The sequence below is a fragment of the Canis lupus genome, chromosome 28, assembly GCF_003254725.2.
Source record: "Canis lupus dingo isolate Sandy chromosome 28, ASM325472v2, whole genome shotgun sequence".
NCBI lineage: Eukaryota > Metazoa > Chordata > Mammalia > Carnivora > Canidae > Canis > Canis lupus.
Window position 1 is genome coordinate 32,639,555 of NC_064270.1, and position 19,558 is coordinate 32,659,112.

The 19,558-nt window shown below is 44.6% G+C and overlaps 2 protein-coding genes across 3 annotated transcripts; both read right to left on the bottom strand.

Moving 5' to 3' along the window:
- Positions 1 to 360: 360 nt before the first annotated feature.
- Positions 361 to 12,738, bottom strand: CUZD1 (CUB and zona pellucida like domains 1). The gene is made up of 9 exons (XM_025467510.3): positions 12,580 to 12,738; positions 10,591 to 10,741; positions 8,502 to 8,716; positions 6,940 to 7,090; positions 6,392 to 6,609; positions 5,741 to 5,913; positions 3,878 to 4,269; positions 2,264 to 2,532; positions 361 to 640 (listed from the first exon to the last, which is right to left on the bottom strand). The coding sequence occupies exons 1-9, from the start codon at positions 12,659 to 12,661 to the stop codon at positions 465 to 467; spliced, it is 1,827 nt and encodes a 608-aa protein (XP_025323295.1). The 5' UTR covers positions 12,662 to 12,738; the 3' UTR covers positions 361 to 464.
- Positions 12,739 to 16,864: 4,126 nt separating this feature from the next.
- FAM24B (family with sequence similarity 24 member B) lies at positions 16,865 to 19,223 on the bottom strand. Of its 2 annotated transcripts, none has more exons than XM_025467512.3 (3): positions 18,962 to 19,223; positions 18,183 to 18,309; positions 16,865 to 17,193 (listed from the first exon to the last, which is right to left on the bottom strand). In XM_025467512.3, exons 1-3 carry the CDS (start codon positions 19,038 to 19,040, stop codon positions 17,007 to 17,009), a joined length of 393 nt encoding a protein of 130 aa, XP_025323297.1. In that variant the 5' UTR covers positions 19,041 to 19,223; the 3' UTR covers positions 16,865 to 17,006. The 2 variants fall into 2 exon arrangements, with proteins under 2 accessions (XP_025323297.1, XP_025323296.1); XM_025467511.3 differs by having other exon boundaries at positions 18,959 to 19,220.
- Between the last annotated feature and the right edge of the window lie 335 nt (positions 19,224 to 19,558).

A 19,558-nucleotide genomic window follows, 5' to 3' on the forward strand; every position in this document is an offset into this window, starting at 1 on the left:
GTTGTAAAATGCTGAGGCTCGGCCTTAGAGTGAGGCATGGGAATAAATAACATGGCACTTCTCTCCATCACAGTTACTCTCAGAAATTATTAACTCTCAGATACATTTCAAAAGGGAGCATATTTGCATCTAGGAAACAAATACATCTAATGCTGTAGATTTAAGTAAAAACAATCGTTTCTTTTCACCTGAAGTTTACTCAGAAGGTTTTGTGCTCATGAAAAAGGATGTTCCTAATTCATTCAATATTTTGGTGGCTTTCGTTCTTTAGCAGGAGATCTAACTGACACAATGTTTGTTCATTTCGATCACCCCTGCAAGGCGGCACGCTCTGACCAAAGTGACAGCAGGACCTGTACGTCATTGTTAATGAGGCTCTTCCTAATTTATTTATAACGTGTAGCCACGAGGCAGCATTTCCTTTAGTGTTCAGGGAAAATGAGTCTCAGTGAAGGCTGACCCTGTTAGTTCATATTCTGAAGCTTCTGGTATTTGTAGTCCGTTCTCTGATTCACAAAATGCCTTGTTATGATCACGGCCACAATCACGAGATTCAGAGCAAGGACCGTGAATGAAAATAGATGCAGACTGCTGAAAGGTTGACTCTGAGTTTCTTCTTTGTGTATCTGATCCTGAAATCCTATAATTGGAAACAAGATAAAAATCATTAAAAGAAAAGTACTACCTGACATTACAAAATTGTCATGAATGTGTCTCTCTCCACAGTCTGTGAATCTTCTGTATCAATTAATGTGGGATATATAATGCCAAAGTGATACACATAGGTACTGCTAGCAAATATTTCAATTAGTTTATGCTTCTTTTTTTAAAAAAAGATTTTATTTATTTATTCATGAGAGACACAGAGAGAGAGGCAGAGACACAGGCAGAGGGAGAAGCAGGCTCCCTGCAGCGAGCCCGATGCATGCCCTGAGCCAAAGGTAGATGTTCAACCGCTGAGCCACCCAGGTGTCCCTAGTATATGCTTCTGCTTAATTTAAAAGACAAGATGTCCTTACGTTTGTTTGTTTAAATAGTTCATTTGTCTCCCTGACATAAGGTGAGAAACTTGTGGAATTCAATCATCAAAGTCCAACAGAAATGTAAGTCCATTCATTGATAGTCACTCATCTCCCATACTCGTCAAACTATATTTGATTTATAGAGAAACAACTAGTTCTTCTCTTGAAATAGGAAAAGGGTATTTTTCTAATGTGGATGATATCTCTATAACTTTCATTCATAAATTTTCAACTAATTTAGACTAATACCCATAGATGCATTGTCTTTTTAGTGAACATGTTTATTAAATTATTGGATTTCATTTTTGTTTGTATTCTTTTGTTTTTGTCATAGAAATATTTTGCTACAGGGACACCTGGGTGGCTCAGTGGTTAAGGGTCTGCCCTTGGCTCAGGTCATGATTCCAGGGTCCCGGAATCAAGTCCCATATTGGGCTCCCTGCGGGAAGCTTGCTTCTCCCTCTGCCTATGTCTCCACCCCCCTCCGTCTTTCATGAATAAATAAAATATTTGAAAAAAAAAAAGAAATATTTTGCTACAAACTAGAATCCTACTCCTTCACAATCCACTCAAATAATAATAGGACAGAGGACATAAGATTCTTTTATGACAGGATCATTTTCATAAAAGGTAAATTCTTATAAATAGGTTTTATGTAATTACGGTCTACCAGAGCCAGTCAGCCGCGGCTCGTCCTTTGGGCATTCACCATCACTCTGTTCTCATTTGACCTGACAGGGGTCATGTTTCCAACCTTTAAAAAGAAGCAGGGTTATCCTGAAAATATGGTATTTTCTGTTTTGAAAAAATTGTGGGTTTTTTTTTTCCCAAAAAAGGTGATTTGTGTGGGATGCTGGTTCACCTGATTTTCCTCATTTAGGAGTTAAAATACATTGCTTTTGATTCTGTTTTCTGCCATGGTGTCTATACTAAGAAGTCAGGAAGCTGAGAGAAACTGTTGTTTTTAGAAGTGAGGACCTTACATTTATACTCAAAAGCCATGTGAATAATGGTGAATTATCAGAGCATAATATGCTTACAACATACATGCTTACAACATACATGGTTTTCATTTTATCAACTAGTAGAAGGAAAAATTAATCTTTTGTGCTTACCTTAGTTAGGGCTTCGCTACAAATATCATAAATCTCTAAACTGTACATGCTTAAGGAGGAATACATCTGAGCAAATTTTAATGAACCAGGAGGTGGTCTTAGATCACTTAATAGCTTTCTCCTTACCTGTATTTCCACTTGCACTTCGATCCCTTTTCAGACGAATAGGTCCTATGACAGCATCGGTCTTCCATTTGTATGAAGAAAGGTCTCGTTTCGTTCTAGAGACACAGCCTTGGCTGCATCGAGACTGATGGTCACCACTATCACATATCAAAATCTTACACTGTAGATACACGGAGCCCAGACTGTTCAAGAACTTAAAGGCATTAAATTGGAATCTTCCATAGTGTTTAGATAAGGGATACACCTTACAAGTCTCATCCTGATTACATCTGGAACAGAATTCACAGCACATTTAGAAGATTTACGTTCAGTCTTTCTAATGCTGAAAAGAAATGATACAAAGTTTTCTTTGAACTGCCTGATTTGATCGTTTCTCAGCCTTTTGGCTAAGATTGGGTGTGAACTGTCTGATTGTGGATCAAAAATTTCTCTAGAAAGTCAATGTCTCCCATCCCAGTATTAACTCAGCCCAACCCTGCATAGCCTCCGAGATCAGAGGATATCAGGCATGTTGTATATAAGTGATGAATCACTAAATTATAGTGAAACTGATACTACATGATAAGTTAACTAACTAGAATTTAGATACAAATTTGGAGAGAAAAAAAATTTAAAAACAGATAATGTCTTTAGCTCACACTGTAGTGAGTTTAAGACTATGGATCTGATTCCTGGGTAAAATAAAGTTCCCTACGGCAATAACATTTCTAGTCCATGTGAATTAATTAGAAAATCAATTTGGATATATTAAAGCTCAAACATCTTACTTTATACACTTTCTGTGAATGTGTCAGTATGGCTGATGTAGTTAAAATCTATCAACTTATAGAAAAAAAAAGGAAAATTTTCCTTTCAAAAGAACGTTTTAAAAAAATGTTCGTTAGTTTGTTTTTCAGTACGTTCCACACCCAATGTGGGGCTTGAACTCACAACCCTGCGATTAAGAGTCATATGCTTTACCAACTGAACCAGCCAGGGACCCCTTTTTTCCCCAAAGAATACCACATACGCTTTACAAATTTCATTATGTTTGTGTTCTAGAGCTGGAATGAGTGAAATAATCTTTTGTGATTTTTGTTTAAAATAACCAAAGTGTATGGGACACCTGGGTGGCTTAGTGGTTGAACATCTGCCTTTGACCCAGGGCATGATCCTGGGGTCCTGGGATCAAGTCCCACATCGGGCTCCCTGCATGGAGCCTGCTTCTCCCTCTGCCTGTATCTCTGCCTCTCTCTTTCTGCGTCTCTCATGAATAAATAAAATCTTAAAAAAATAAAATAAAATAACCAAAGTGTGAAGGAAAAAAACAAGAACAAAAACATAAAGCCTTCTTGACAAAAAATAAATGTGTTTCTACCAGCAAATATTTTGGAAATATACTTAAAATTCTACTGGATATGGGCTGTGGCTGTAAAAGTGCTTTAAGTTAAATCATTTGTAATGAGTACATAGTAACTGTATTTCATAATATGATTACATTTACTTAATTCCATGGTAGCAGTACTAGAAAAAAGCATGCATGAATGCATTCATGAATCATGTATCACAAAAAATACTATTTCACTCAAGTCACCACGGATCCTCAGAGAAGCATGTCACCCCATCAGTACGTACCCACTCTTGATTAGGTCATAAGTTGGAGATGTAAAGTCAGGCGTGGGAGAGGCTCTACAGGTGTCCAGGAACACCACCAAATTTGGATCCGAGGTATACAGACTGACTTGAACAAAGAGAGTTTGGTTCAAATCCACGTAATATGGTGACTCCAGTATAGGCTTTGCAAATGAACTAGACTCAAAAAGGGCCATGCTTGTGTTATATTTGCCCAGCGCACTTTCATTTTGTATTATGTCGTCTTCCGTTATGTACATCATCTCCACAGTGGAATTCTGTTCCATTTCACACTTCAGAATAATCTGAAGATGTTTCTGACGGGTGATCACTTCAGACGTGGGGGATGGATTGAGAGTGATGATATTGGTGTAAGTCACAGAATGATCTTCTACCTGCAGGGTGAGATTGGATTAAATCCAGTAATAGCAAAAAAAAAAAAAATCCAGTAATAACTTAGAGCGCAGAGATGATTAATATCTGCAGGTAGAGACATAATTTTCTTAAATCACAAGACTGCAGCTTTCATGTTGGGATACTAAAAGCTTCAATGTGATTTAAGAAATATTCTGGGGATCCCTGGGTGGCGCAGCGGTTTAGCGCCTGCCTTTGGCCCAGGGCGCTATCCTGGAGACCCGGGATCGAATCCCACTCGGGCTCCCCGTGCATGGAGCCTGCTTCTCCCTCTGCCTGTGTCTCTACCTCTCTCTCTCTCTGTGTGACTATCATAAATTTAAAAAAAAAAAAAAGAAATATTCTGGGTGGGAAGAAAGGTGTCAGATGAGAGAGCGCAGCTGAGACTCGAAGACAGAATTTGACAGAACTTTTTCCAGATATGTTAAAAACAATTCTGGGAACACCTGGGTGGCTCAGTGGTTGAGCGTCTGCCTTTGGCTCAGGTCATGATCAACAGGATCCTGGGATAGAGTCCTGTATCAGGCTCCCCACAGGGAGCATGCTTCTCCCTCTATGTCTCTGCATCTCTCTCTCTCATGAACAAATAAAATATTTAAAAACAAACAAACAAAAAAAACAAAAAACAATTCTGAATGCAAACTTCCAGCCCTAGAGGGAACTGAGATCCTGTAATGTACGGCCTTCTGTAAGAAGCATCAAGTTAGTGTGGCTCACTGTGCAGTTCCCCAAGTGTCTGCAGACAGAAGTCCTGCCACATGTTTTCCCCAGGCTGCCTTCCCTGGGGATGCACAGATAACAGCCCAAGTGTTCCTTCATTTGGAGCAGAAAATAACAATTGACTTCTATCCTTATGGACTCTGGAGTAGCTGCCATTCTTCTCAAAATGGTTGTTGTTTAATGACATGAGTGACAATTTTAGGGTAGACATCCTAAAAGGGACCTACGGGTTGTAAATGCTTGAGATCTTGAAGTTGTAGAAAATGGAGAACAAATCACAAACTTATGTCCTTAGTGTTTGAAACAAGGATAATGCTTTTATCTTCTCCCTTTACAGGGGAAAGGAGATCCTAGAATTACAGCTAGGTTTTTCCTAAATACGTGATCTAATCCTTTTCTGTACAAGTCTTCCTGGGAGGCTCCTACACCTGCAGCACATAGATGTCCAAACCTTCTTCACTGAATTCTCAGAATTCTTCACCTTTTGGGAAAGATAACTGCCTCTAGTTGCCCTGAAAATGAATGTGCTAATATGTGTGTGTGTGTGTGTGTGTGTGTGTGTGTGTGTGTGGTGTGTGTGTGTTAGGCCACCACACAAGTGAGTGGGCTTCCATGTTCACACAGGCTTACCGTGTGCTAGGCCATTAACACCACCAGCAAGTTCTGCGCCATCAGTACGATCTGACATACTGCTGGTGTTCAACAAAACCCAGCTCGGTGTCTCACTTTTACCTTTTTGATTGTACCACATCCATCAAGAGGGATAGAAAAGTCTATCACATTGGATATCTTTGGTCTGCAAGTTGGGTCATTCAGTTGTAAGTTATTCTCATTGTAAGTAAATGATTCCAGGTAAGATTTATTTATGATGATTCTCATCTTGTCAGAAGAGCAAGTTAAAGACGCTGTTCAGAAAAACAAAACAAGGATGATTATGTTTAGGAACAGCTAGGAACTCTGGCTCTTGAAAAGCTGTGTGTACAGAAGACTACATAAAAACTCAAAACCTCTTTTGCCTTAAACAGTGATCGGAAGCCTGAGACAGCAGGGTACTTGATCCACCTTTTACAATGTTCGCTGTGACCCCGTCTGCAACTGAAATCTGTAAATCTATTGTTTTTTGTTGTGCCTTTACAGAAGGCATTACAGGAAACAGTCTGTATTTCCTACAGAAATCGTTTCCAAATTAATAAAACCATCAATTTCCTCTTGTCCTAAGCAATGCACCGAACTGATTCTCAAGCTTCAGATTATGAATATACATTCCAAAGTACATAGTACAGGCTTGCAAATAGGGACAGCGACAGGTAGGCTAAGAGGTGAGGAGCAGTTTCTATGGCCACAATCTCCAAGAGCTCAAAATAGCTAAAGAACATGACTTACTAGTGTTGATATTTTCTGCATAAATTGAAGTATAGGAAGCAGAGAAACCCCGGTAGGAGTTGGCGTAATCTGTCGATAGTACGACGGTCAGTGAGTCTGACGAGGATTCAAAGGTGGGCTTCACATAGCCACACACTTGTCCCATCAGGCCAGAGGTGGTGGAGGAGCCATCATAGACAGCAATGAAATCAAATCTGCAGTGTTCGTCCGCCTCTATGCTAAAGAAGTAGGGCCTCTGGTGAAAAAGCTTTGCAAACCAACTCAATTCTCAATAGCCCAGTCTTGAGTGATTAAAGATTTTCCCTCACAATGGTATCTCAGGTTTATGACAAACCTGGGGCTTTGCCAGTCCCTGATGTGACCTCAGAATCTTCAGAAAAATAGTCAACTTAGTTCAATGACATAGTATTGGTGTTTTCTCTATACGCCAGTTTTGTGAAAAGTGACCCTCTACGAGGAGTTCACATAATTTTTCTCCCCCAGGGTCCCCATTTGCCAGGTGGGCTCACGGCATTTCTCCCACAGCAGAAATGGACCACAATACTTACAAAATGTCTCTGAAGTTTAATTTTATCTTATAACCTTTCTCCACTCGTATGTGCCACACACAATAAGCCAGTGCAGGATGCGCATTTGGGTAATTGGGGCTGGTAAAGGATCCTTTGGGGCTGTCCAAGTAACCACCACAGTTTGGAATAGCTGACAGGGATGAGAGGGTGACCATGAATGTAAGTCAAGACAGAGACTTTGCTTAGTTTCCATGCGGTGTGTCTAGCTTAATAAGCAAACACCCACCCTCACCCAAATTTTGTTCCATTGCTGTCTTTTGAATTGGTGGCATACCGAGGTTTTCATCCTTCTTTATTGCGGGATTTTCTGACCACTGGTTCAGGACAGCATGACAGTGTAAGATCTGCCCCAGCTAGAGAGACCCTCCATTACCTGGACTAAGTCACAGAAAATGACATCACACTCTTGGGCCTGGCATTGGAGACTCTTCCTCACTCAGCCCCAGCCCAGCTTTCCAGCCTCATCAGCCACCTCCACGACACCTGCTGTGCCAGCCTGTCCTTTCTTCCCAAAGCCCCTCACATTGCTGGTTCCAGCAGAACAGGAATGTTCTCCTCCTCTGGTTCCCACCTCTCCCTACCCTACACTAGCATTCCAGCTCAGCACAGATGCAGCCACCCTGGGTCCCTCCCTCCCTCCCTCCCTCCCTCCCCCGGGAAGGAAGCAAGCAGCTGGATGAGTGAAACAGGCAACACAGAAGGCTCTTTTCGGGGCACGAAAAACAGTCTAGGTTGGCTAATGCATAGGATACAGCTGAGGCCTGGGGAGGGAATGCAGAGGGAAGGCCTGAAAAGGTGGCCTGGCTTTGGCTTTGGAAAACCCTGAATGCTCCACTCTGGAGATTTGTCAACACCAAGGAATCAGTGGTTTAAGAGGAGTGACGTGGTCATCTCTGGGCCTCAGAAAGCCAAGCAGAGTGGAACTTTGCTCACGAACCCACTTGCAGAATTTCTTGGCGTTCTGCTTTGCGCTGCAGCAGAATCTGGGTGCTGTGAATGCAGAACCCCCTTAACATGTGATTGCCTGACAAGTTAGGTCAGCATTTCTCATCGTTTGCTCTTCGATCTTTGTCAGAATCACTTGGGGAACTTGTCAAACATGAAGGTTTCTCGAGCCCCAACGCACATCTTCTGAATCAGACCAGAGGGAGAAATGGTCCCTGAACGGGCATTTCAAAGGATCTCAGGGTTATTATAAAACAGGCCAAGCCGGGAGAGTCTGCGTTGGTCCATAACACAGCACACTCCAACACGTAGCCATCCGATCAGCCCCATGATCCCTCATCTGGGAGCTGGTCAGAAGGCAAATTCACGGGCTCCATCCCAGAACCAGTGAAGCAGAGTCTCGGGAGGGGGTCAGGGGTCGGGGGAGGCAGGAATCTGCTTTCACAGGCTCTCCAGGTGATTTCATGCACACAAGTTAGAGAACCACTGCCCTCACAAGCAAAGAACTCAGACTCAAGATTACAACGACCCATGCAGGAGTGTAACTTTCCAAGCTCGCAGGTGGTTATGCATAGGATGTATAAGTGAGAACTCACAGGTGCCAGAAGAGAAGAAGTAGTAGAAGATGAAGACAGTTCTTTGAGTTTTTACAGAGTCGGTGACTATTTGAACCGTTAATGTACTGGATGATGACTCAAAAACAGGAATGTAGTCATGTTTACTGCAGACTTTGCCTAGCAGAGACGCCTTGGTAGAGTTTCCATCAAAAACTTTAATGTTTTCACTTTCACACGGTCCATCAGGATCAAGCCTGTGAACAGAACACACGTGTGGTTAGAGACGAGCCACCAGGCAAGGGGGTTTCAGAGTGGAGTCAGTTGTGCACTTGGCCATCCCAGTTTGCAAAGCAGTGGCTTATCTGTTTTCATTCCAATCTCTCCAATACCAATTACGTCTCCACGTCCCCCAACATCACACCACACACCATCAGTCTGTAAATGCCTCAGGAAGCAGAACTGCTTTGTCAATGGTTCTATCAAGAATCTGACTGGAATCCAAGACTCCTTTCCTTCGACTTCCACCTCCTGTTCCTCATGCCCATGTGGAAATTGTGGGCAGGGGATCTTATTTAGAACTCATTCCCCTTGATATTTGAAATCCGAGGCTGTTGAAAGATGAAGCAGCCCTTCCTCCTTGGCCCCCTCTCCAGGTAAAGCAAATTTAGCCTCTTCCCAGATGCCCCTTCCCTTCCCTCACATCCCCGTGTCCTCATTCATAGGGACGGTCCCAGGCCCCGCGTGGGACAGGGCACACCAGGGTGCTGTCTTCCGCCCATTCTGATGGTCTCTCCAGATGCCCTCAGAATTCCGACCCAGGGCCAAGATGCCTGAGAGGGAACCACGCGGCGGACAAACCCGGATCCTCCTTCCCCCTAGTCCCCTACCTGCTGTGTACCTTTGGGCCAGAGGCTTACTATTCCCTTTCCTCTCTCTTCTGCAACTGGGGTGTCCCAGCTTTTGTCCCGGGTGAGGTTTATAATGTCCTGACCAGGAAGCCCCTAGCACAGGCCTGGCACACAGAGAGCATCTAAGAACTATGAGATGCTCGTCTCCCCTCCCTCGCTCTTGCCCCGCTGCCGTCCTCTTTCTCTATGTGCCAAGAACAATGTACATGATTCTTAGGAGCCCGAGAATTCTAGGAAGTAGGGAATTTGTTTCCTTTAGGCCCCATCAGAAGTCCCTTCCGACTCCCGTGGTGTGGGGCCACGCACCCCAGTGTGTCACCCTGGCCAGCAGCGGCATCAGGAACCGCCCCCAGGAGGTTGTCCCCTGTGCACACACATTCTCAGGCCCCAGCTGCCCCATCTGGATCGGGACCTGGGCCCAGGGCCTGGCAATTGTGCGATTGCAAAACCTTCCAGGTCCAGGTGCTTCTGATACTCCGCAGCTTAGAACCACTGGGATGGGTAAGACTTTGGGCTCTGGAGCCAGGTGGCTTGGATTCTGGTCCTCTCCCACCCGTTTTAGTCTGTGACTTGGGCACATTAAGTGACTTCTCTGGGATTTCCTACCCATTGAATGGGATTAGACAGGGGGTTGCTGAGAGCATTAAGTGGGGAAGTTCTCCTGAAGCCTCAAGGGACTCTCATAGTTCAGTGCCCTGTTCTCAGCTTGTCCTCATGCTGCCATAACCTGGGCACTTAGAGAAGACAGTTGTGTCTATTTCAAAATAAAAAATTCAAAATAAAAAAACACTGATGCCTAGTCCCTGCTCCTAGAATTGTGAGCTTATTGTATGGTGTTCAGCCCAGAAATCTGAATTTGTAGAGGCTTTCCTGCTAATTCTAATGCACACCATGCTTTAAAACCATGAGTTTAGCGTTTTAGGGTCTGGAATCTGGAACTAGACCAGCTGGGTCTTAATCCCAGTCATTTCACTTACAATGTGACCTGAAACAAATCCCAACTTCCCTGTGCCTGTGACAATCACATTGACTTCACAGGACCTCTGTGACCAGAGTCAGGGGCCCAGTCATCAGTCAGTGAATACCAACCATTATCATCATCATCGTGGTCATGGGTAACTTACCACTACTTCTAGGACCAGCTGATATTTTTCCAACACAAATACCCTAGTATGGTCAGAGTTCAGCGACCCTCATTAGGAAGTAAAGCCTCTACTTACTGGAAGTAGGAAAAGATGATTCTGATGCTTTTGTTTTCTGGTCTTTGTAATGTCCAGGTACAGTCCTCATTGGAATGGAGGTTCAGGATTAGGGCTCTGTGGGCATCTGATTGACTGGAGCCTCCCAAACTGGCCTGGCAGCTTGATTTGCCTGGTAGAAATCACAGTTGACATTGAGGAAAGTCATCTGCCCCTGACCTCCTCCTCCCCCAGGGACTGGGAATCTACCTGCCACAATGTAATATCCAGACAAGCATGCAGATAGTTGGGAATGGTATTTAGCTCATTCCAAATTTGGTAAGCCCTTGGCAATTGGTTTCCCCCTCTTAGAGTCCTTGGGGGGAAAATATTTATGATTTCTCTACATATGGGGCATAAAAAAATAAAGACTATATTAGAGCTTAAGGAAAGATGGTTTTATGAAGAAGCTTTATATCTACAATATATAAAGAAGTCTTACAACTCAGTAATTAAAAGAAAACCCAATTAAAAATGGGCAAATGGGGATCCCTGGGTGGCGCAGCGGTTTGGCGCCTGCCTTTGGCCCAGGGCGCGATCCTGGAGACCCGGGATCAAATCCCACATTGGGCTCCCGGTGCATGGAGCCTGCTTCTCCCTCTGCCTGTGTCTCTGCCTCTCTCTCTCTCTCTGTGACTATCATAAATAAATAAATTTAAAAAAAAATGGGCAAATGACCAAAATAAGTATTTCTCCAAAGAACACATAAAGGCCAATTAACACACAAGGAGATACTCAATATCACTAGTTACTGGGGAAATGCAATTCAAAACCATGAGCTACCACTTCACACCATTTAATATGTGAAACAAAACTAGAGTCAAAAACAGAAAATAAATGAGTGCTGACAAGGATGTGGAGAAATTGGAACCCTCCTGCAAAGCTCATCGGAACATAAAATGGGGCAGCTGCTAGGAAAATCATCTGACAATTTCTCAAAAGATTAATCAGGGAGTTACCATAACCCAGCAATTCCACTTCTAGGCATATCTCCAAGAAGAATGAAAACATATGTTCACACAAAGAAGTGTACACTAATGTTTACAGCAGCACCAGCCAAAATAAGCAAAAAGTGGTGCATCAACTGATGAATAAATAAAATGGGGTCTCTCCACACAATGCAAGATTATTCAGCAATAAGGAATGAAGTACTGATGGATGGTACAGTGTGGATGAACCTTGTAAGCATCATGCTGAGTGAAAGACAACAGATTATAGGATTTCATATGTATGAATTGTCTAGATTATGGAAATCTACAGAGACAGAAGTAGATCAGTGGTTGCCTTGGGCTGAGAGCATTGGGAGAAATGAGTAACTGCTAACTGGTAAGGAGTTTCTTTTTGGGGTGATGAAAATGTTCTCAAATTAAATAACGGTGATGGTTGCACAATTCTGTGTGTATACTAAAAACTAGTAAAATTTGCATTTTACAAGAGTGAATTTTATGGTATGTGAATTTTATCCTTAAAAAGCTGTTACTCAAAACAAGGAGGAAGAGGAGGAGGAACAGCTACAATGGAACGTGAACAAGAAAATCAAATACTTCATAATGGAACCCAACGAAGGGCGAAGAACTTCACTTAGAAACAAAAAGCTTTTCGTTTTCCTTATTATCTGTGATGATAAGTGATGTCCTTGTAACAATAGTCTCATTTGTTTTTCCCCTAATAATAACTATTACTATGTTTGTTAGTAAAAAAAATACCAGCAAAGACAATTAAAGAAAAAAGCATAGGGGCACCGGGGTGGCTCATTTAAGCATCCGCCTTTGGGTCAAGTCATGACCCAGGGTCCTGGATCTGGAATCCCTGCTTGGTGGAGAGCCTGCTTCTCCTCCCTCTGCCTTCTGCTCCCCTACTTGTGCACTCTCTCTTTTCTCTCTCTCTCTCTCTCTCTGTTAGATAAATAAAATCTTGAAAGAAAAAAGAAAGGCAGGAAGGAAGAAAAAACAACAGGTTCAATTTTCTTACCTTCAGACTTAGTCAAGTTCAAGTCTGCCAAGCATGGCACCATTAAGAAGGCTAAAAGGACGAGCCTTCTCACAGCCTCCATCTTTGCCAGGGGTAGAACAGCCTAAAGGGTTAGCAGAGAGTTTTATACTTCTCAGAAGTGTTCCTTATCTGGCTTCAGGGCTTTCTGGAGACCTTCAGGGAAATGTGTCAGGTTGACCATGCAAGGGCCAAACTTCTCTTGTGAGAAGAGAGCAGCTGTGTGCCTGATTGATTATCAGCAATCCCTCCAGTGAGTGTTGGCTCTCCCCAGTCCATTCCAGGAACGTCTACACAAAGTTCCCAGCTAAAGCTCTTCATGGGGCATCTCCGAGGCCTGGCCCACGGTGGGCACCGAGTCATCCTTCACGGCACCAACCGGGAGCTGAGCCTTCGCCCTGTTGTTTGTTCAGATCTCAAAGCAGGTGGCGCTACTGTTATCTTACACCTTTGCTGCTCTTGTCCCCATATGAAAGCCTTTGGATTCTGAAGGCAGGTAGTGTGGCCCCTGGACAAACTGGGTCCAGCTGGGTTGCTCAGATGCCTGCCAGGGTGCTGAGGCTGAGGAGGGGGGTGGTACAGGATGGGAGGAAGAAGAAATGCAAGTCCAGATTCAGTGGATTCAAGGATTTCAAACCATTATATCCAGAAAGCCTGAAGCCGGTGAATCAAAGTCCCTTGAGCACGACGTTTTGCAGACCATAGAAAGGAATCCTGATGTCCACGGTGAGACTGGTGCTCTAGTGGCTCAGCCAGCAGCTGTGACATCAAGAGGTCATGCTCACAAGGAGCTTGTATTCCTCTTTTCACGCATTCATTTATTCAAAAAATATTTGCCAGCTACCGTTTTACAGTCTGGGGATTTGGAACTAAACATGAGAAATACAGCCCCTGCCCCCGTGGAACTTACTAAGTGAGGGAGACAGAGAAAAAACTAAAACAAATTACAAATAGCGAGAGGTACTATGAATATAAGAAAATAGGGTGATGAGATAGATTGCAGGGGGGATGCAGTATGAGGGTGAAAGTGAGAAAGATGAAATTTGAGCAAAAAGAAAGAGAGAGGCATTCATTTGTGATGTGGGCTTAGAGGATGATTTTAGGCAAAAAGAATGGGCAAGTGCAAAGGTCCTGAGGCAGGAATCAGTTGGGCATGTCTATGAAGGAAGGGGAGGCAGGCCAGCGTGGTGGATGTGAGTAAAGGGGAGGGAAGTGAGATGTAACGTAAGGAGGCAAGGTGATAGTCCAATTGTGAAGGACTTGTAGGTCAGATGGGGCATTTGGATTGTATTCTAAGTTCAGATAGAACTTTTTAAGCAGGAAAATGATGACCAATATTTTAGGAACCTTCCCTGCAGCCCTGTGAGATAATGGTAGGCATAGACTGAACTTCTACCTTAAAACTCTTCCTGGGTACCCTCAACTTCCATGTTGTTCTGTCCTTATTTGGCTCTAGGACACTCGGGTTCCCAGGCAGGGCTGTGACTCAGGGTTGTTTCCAGTTAGGCCCTAGGACCAGGCATTTGGCCTTGTACCTGTGCCACAGTGGCAAGCCCAGCACCTGTGACATTGGGAAGCTGGACTCACAAGGAGCTGGGACACTCACCAAGGCACCTGGCACAGCCGCACTCAGTTCCTGTCAGCTAAGAGACTTCTTGGGCTGGCCACAGGTGTCCCCTGGTGGGGACAGGACACCCTGGTGTGAGAGTGAGGGGTAGGGCAGGAGTATAGGGTAGGGACCCTTCTGATTACTAAGGGCCACTCACCCCCAGCTGTGTCCACACACACCCACTTTGTTACTAAAGCCGTCTCCATCTCCTATGGATGTGATCTCCTGGTACCCTGAACCACCACTGGGTGTAAGGGCTCTGTGCACACTCTCCTGGGAGGGGGACTAGCAGAGGGGAAAGAACCCTGGGTGAGCAATGAAAAGACCAGCGGTTCCGGCCGGTGGCAATTTACCATGAGATCACAGGATCCCAGGGCCTGCGGGATTGGTATACCTTATCCTGCTTAATCCTCACCATCACCTATGCAAGCCTCCAATTTACATCAAGGAAACTGAGGCTCAGAGAGGTTAAGAAACTCCCCCAATAGCACATAGCTAATGAAGGGCAGAGATGGATTAGAACCAAGAGTATCAGGCTCTGAAAGCCACATGTTCCACACTGTCCCTACTGCCCACGAGAGTGGTGTCTCTAAGAGCCCTTGCTCCATCCTGCCTCCTTCATGGACCGTGGGATGCCTGGACTTTAGGCATATTCCCCATGGAATTCCAATACAGAATGTGCTTGCCCAGGGCCACCAGGGTCCTGGGCACCGTGCTGCCCACCGGGTGAGGTTCAGAGGGGCAGGTGCACCCTCTGAATCAAATCACAGCACAGATGGACACTGCAGGGCAGGGCAGTGGATGGCAGAGGGAGGCAGAGAAAATGCTTCAGGAGCTCAAGGGGGATAGCTCTCTTCCAGGTGGAAGGTCTCGGGGCAGGATCCGGGGAAGGTTCAGCCTTGAATCTGCCTCCTGAAACTCACAGTGGGGCTGGAGGACAGCCAGCCTCCAGGATTTTCTCAGCCACTAGGGCTGCTCTGTGAGCGCAGTTCCAGCTCCCACGCCTCTTCTGGCAAATTTTTCCTTATCAGCCCAGCCTTCTGCTGAGAGAACTGCAGCTTCTCACCTCCCCACTCTTCCCTCCCGCCAGCCTAGAGGTAAAAGCTGCTTCCTTCCTTCATTCCTGTGGTCCCTTTTCTCCCCTTTTAGTAGCTAACCACCTGTCCCTAGTTAACTCTTGATATTACTTTTTTTTTAACCCTTAAGTACAACATGTGATGCTCACAAAGCAAGGGTTTTGTTAACCAGAGAAAGTATGAATTGTAGTTACAGATGGGGAATCTGAGTAAAAAGGGATCCGGAAGGCTCAGCGGCAAGAGCAGGAACAGAAAGGGGCTGATGGACCCAAGTGGAGAGCAGTACATCCTCCTACCTGCTGCTCTCAGATCAAGAGATCCTGGGCCCTGGCGTTCTGCTGGACATTCCTGTTAGCACCTAAAGGCACTGGCAGGTGAATCAGCAAACTCAGTGTTAAAGGGATCTAAAAAGGAGGAAATCTGCTTCTCCAGAGTTGGAGAATGACAGAAGAATCTCAGGTTTTTCAAAATGTCTTTTAGACACCACTGGGCCCAACCCTATCATATGAGGTCACCCTAAACCCAGAGATATCCCATGTGTCTGCTCTCGCTCTCTGGGGGGACAGTTCTCCTTGACGACCATGTAAGATAATTGCCTGCAGTAGAGTAGCTAGATGAGAGTGAATGAAGCCTTCGCAAGGAGAAGAGCCACATGAACTGCTCCAGCTTGGGAATTTTTGATGAGTCTGAAACTAGAAATGCTCTAAGATCAAAATACATTTTTCTCCTGGGGTTGGAGATGTATTTTCTATTCTAACTCTCCTCATATTGCAATATGATATCACAAGATAGTTGCCCCAAGAACCCTCCTGCACTGTTGGTGGGAATGGGAACTGGTGCAGCCACTCTGGAAAACTGTGTGGAGGTTCCTCAAAGGGTTAAAAATAGACCTGCCCTAAGACCCAGCAATTGCACTGTTGGGGATTTACCCCAAAGATGCAGATGTAATGAAACGCCAGGACACCTGCACCCCAATGTTCATAGCAGCAATGTCCACAATAGCCAAACTGTGGAAGGAGCTTCGGTGCCCATCGACAGATGACGGATAAAGAAGCTGTGGTTTATGTATCCAATGGAATATTCCTCAGCCATTAGAAACGACAAATACCCACCATTTGCTTCGAGGTGGATGGAACTGGAGAGTATTATGCTGAGTGACATAAGTCAATCGGAGAAGGACAAACATTATATGGTCTCATTCATTTGGGGAATATAAAAAATAGTGAAAGGGAATAAGGGAAAGGAGAGAAAATGAGTGGGAAATATCAGGGAGAGAGACAGAACATGAGAGACTCCTAACTCTGGGAAACGAACTAGGGGTGGTGGAAGGGGAGGTGGGCAGGGGGTGGGGGTGACTGGGTGACGGGCACTGAGGGGGACACTTGATGGGATGAGCACTGGGTGTTATTCTGTATGTTGGCAAATTGAACACCAATAAAAAATAAATTTATAAAAAAATTAAAATAATAAAAGTTACAAATTTAAAAAAAAGTAAAAGATAGTTGCCCCAAGTTTCAATGTGGCTAGTACACAAATTTAAGTGCATTTATGACTAACAAAAACCACCACTGCAGGCAGAGGATTATTTTCAATATTGCATTTATTCAAAGAACATAAATACACCATATAATACATAATGTAAACACTGTAAAACTTGACTTGAATAATACAACATTCTACTAAAAAAGAAATACTATGCATGAATATATTTGTGCCCACCCAAGTCAGAGTCCCTCATTTACATCACAGAAGCACGGTGGCAGGGGATCGAAGTCAGCATACAAGCTACATTCGTCACAGCATTGGAGGTTGGGATAAGACCCAGCGGAGAGGGCGGCTGCAGCGACCTTGTCCTGAGTGAGTATGGCTGGATTATTTTTTAAGGCCAAACAAAGAGGTGACTTTGGAGGTCTTAAGAAAAGACATACACAGAGCATGGGATTAGAATTTTTCTTCTCCATCCATTTGTCATAATTATCAGGGGTATCTGGGAGGTTTGGGGCTGGAGCCAATCAAAGACATGACAGGAGCCCGAAACTAGAGCTCTCGGCCCCTGTCCCAAGCTCCTATCCAATCCCTTCCTGTCCCACTGCTAGAAATGGAAAATCAGGTTACAGCCAACAAGAGAGAGCAAGCGCAGGTGTGGATCACCCGGCCGATCCCTGCAGGCCCATCAAGTGCAGAGCGGGATGGGGAAGGGGCCACACTTGGCCACCCCCACCCCCACCCCCACCCCCCATGTTCTGGGATTTACCTTCCAGCTCACAGGCTTCACTTCCCTAGGACGGGAACAGCACGGCTTCACGACCCATCTCTCTCCCAGGCTCCAGGGTTCCTCTCCCCCAAAGTTAATGATCTTTTGTCTGGGCTGCACTCCCCTGTCAGGTGTCCCTGGGACCTTCACCCAGCTCAGCTTCCCCACAGTCCTCCAGGCCCACCTCACTGTCCCCAGGGCCATGCACGTGAATGAGAGAACCCCCTGACCACTCCCCCAACTCCGCTAAGAGGAGGTCAATCCAGCCTGTCCTCTGAGTGAATCCCAGGCACAGACTCACCCACAGCCTCCTGCACAGTCTGCAGGGCCTGGGACAGAGGGAGGGCCCAGCCAGTGTGAGGAGTAAGCCGCTGAGGGTCCACTCGGGGAGGGTAGTGGGGCAAAGCATTACAGGCCGCACCCCCCCATCCCTGCTGAGAACATTCTACTTATGAGCTCACAGCCCTAAGCCAGAAGGGGGAAAACTCAAGATTCCACACTCACCTGTCTTCGCGTTTTCAGACCTACCTGCTGCTCCTGACCTCCCCCTGGGTTGGGCACAGGGCAAGGGATGACCCTGCTCAGGCAGGGAGCCCCGGGTATCCTATTTGAGGGGGTGCTTTTCAGTCTTACCCACATCACTCACTTTAATGCGTTGGATATTTTGTGGTAAAGACCGATGACAACACCCATCAGCACAAGAATGGCCATCAGGATACCGCCACCAATGCAGAACATAATTATCGTGTTGACTTTAGAAGAGTTGGCTTTATCTAGGCAGAGAAGTGCAGCAAACAAAGTAGCTTCCCTCCCCACCCAGCCACTGTAGCCACCTCAACAGCTTCCTCTACTGGAAAAAGAGTGAACCCCCAACATACAAATGAGTTTTCCCAGAAGGCACAGCATGGGACCCTAAACTGGCCCAGAGAGGGGGAAAGGGTTTGTTTATGAAGGAGACCAGACTGAAATGCAAAACCCAGGGAAAAAGAAGAAAGCAGGAGAATCTTTTTCTTCCTTTCACCGGCAGTAATGTGCAGCTCTAAGTAACAAAACAAGCTTCACTCAAACAAATGGTTTTGCTCCCAAATACCTGGGTCCTGAAATACATTCACTTTCAGAATCAGAATTAGCTCCTCACTCTACATCAGGCTTAGTAATCTCCTATGGGGATGATTAAGGGGACGACTGTTTTAAAATGTTACGTTCAACAATGCTGAGACTACACAAATCCATTTTGTAAGTGATACGTGTTTCAGGAAAACAGTCTTCTATTCTCCCACTGACAACTGCCATTTTTTTCCTTCTCAATCCTCCCAGGAAATCCGATTTTTCTGGAATAAGCCATTTGTTTAATCTCATTCTCTGAAAGCGGGGAAAAGTGAGTGAGGACTGAAAAACAACCCAGAGTTGAAATATACTTACTACCCTCTAAGTCTTCCATGTTCGATGAATGCCCGCAGTAAAAAAAAATTACAATTAATATAAACTTTAGGGAACAGTACATCTTATCAGGAATTTCTCAAACGTTTAATTTGAGAAAGAAAACTCTAGTTATCCCCGTTAAGAGTAATTAAGATCTAAGTTTGAGGAGCTGGCTTTTGGATGCATCGTCTCCACAAGAGCTACCAGAATGTACAGCCACTGTCCAGCTCCAACTTCTATGCCTGTCAGGCCAGAGGCTGTGTGACATCAACACTTTGGACACCAACTCCCTTTCATGGAGTTCTGAATTCTGTTTCATGTTCAGATACATTTTTGGACCAATAGAAACAGGAGTGTCCAAATACTATTCTAAATCATTTATTCTCAGTCTCACCCTTTCAATCTTGGTTCCCTCAAAGAACCTTTTAAGGTCTGACTGTTAATCTAAAGCAAATCTGGGATTTCAATAAAATCAAAGAACAGTAATGTGGGGAAGGCTAATATCTAAAAACACTCCTATATCTAAAAGTTCAATTATGAAAGACTGGTTAGACTTTATGTTGCAGCAACACGATAGAATAATAGCCTAGTCATTTCATA

Coding starts and splice junctions, on each gene's coding strand:
- CUZD1 (XM_025467510.3), bottom strand. CDS start 12,661: ATGGAGGCTGTGAGAAGGCTCGTCCTTTTAGCCTTCTTAATGGTGCCA. Junction 10,742..12,579: donor GAACTTGACTAAGTCTGAAG/GTAAGAAAATTG, acceptor GATTTCTACCAG/GCAAATCAAGCTGCCAGGCC. Junction 4,270..5,740: donor GATGTGGTACAATCAAAAAG/GTAAAAGTGAGA, acceptor CTCACCCTGCAG/GTAGAAGATCATTCTGTGAC.
- FAM24B (XM_025467511.3), bottom strand. CDS start 19,040: ATGTACTGTTCCCTAAAGTTTATATTAATTGTAATTTTTTTTTACTGC. Junction 18,310..18,958: donor CATGGAAGACTTAGAGGGTA/GTAAGTATATTT, acceptor TTCTCTGCCTAG/ATAAAGCCAACTCTTCTAAA. Junction 17,194..18,182: donor AAAATATCCAACGCATTAAA/GTGAGTGATGTG, acceptor TCTTTTCTTAAG/ACCTCCAAAGTCACCTCTTT.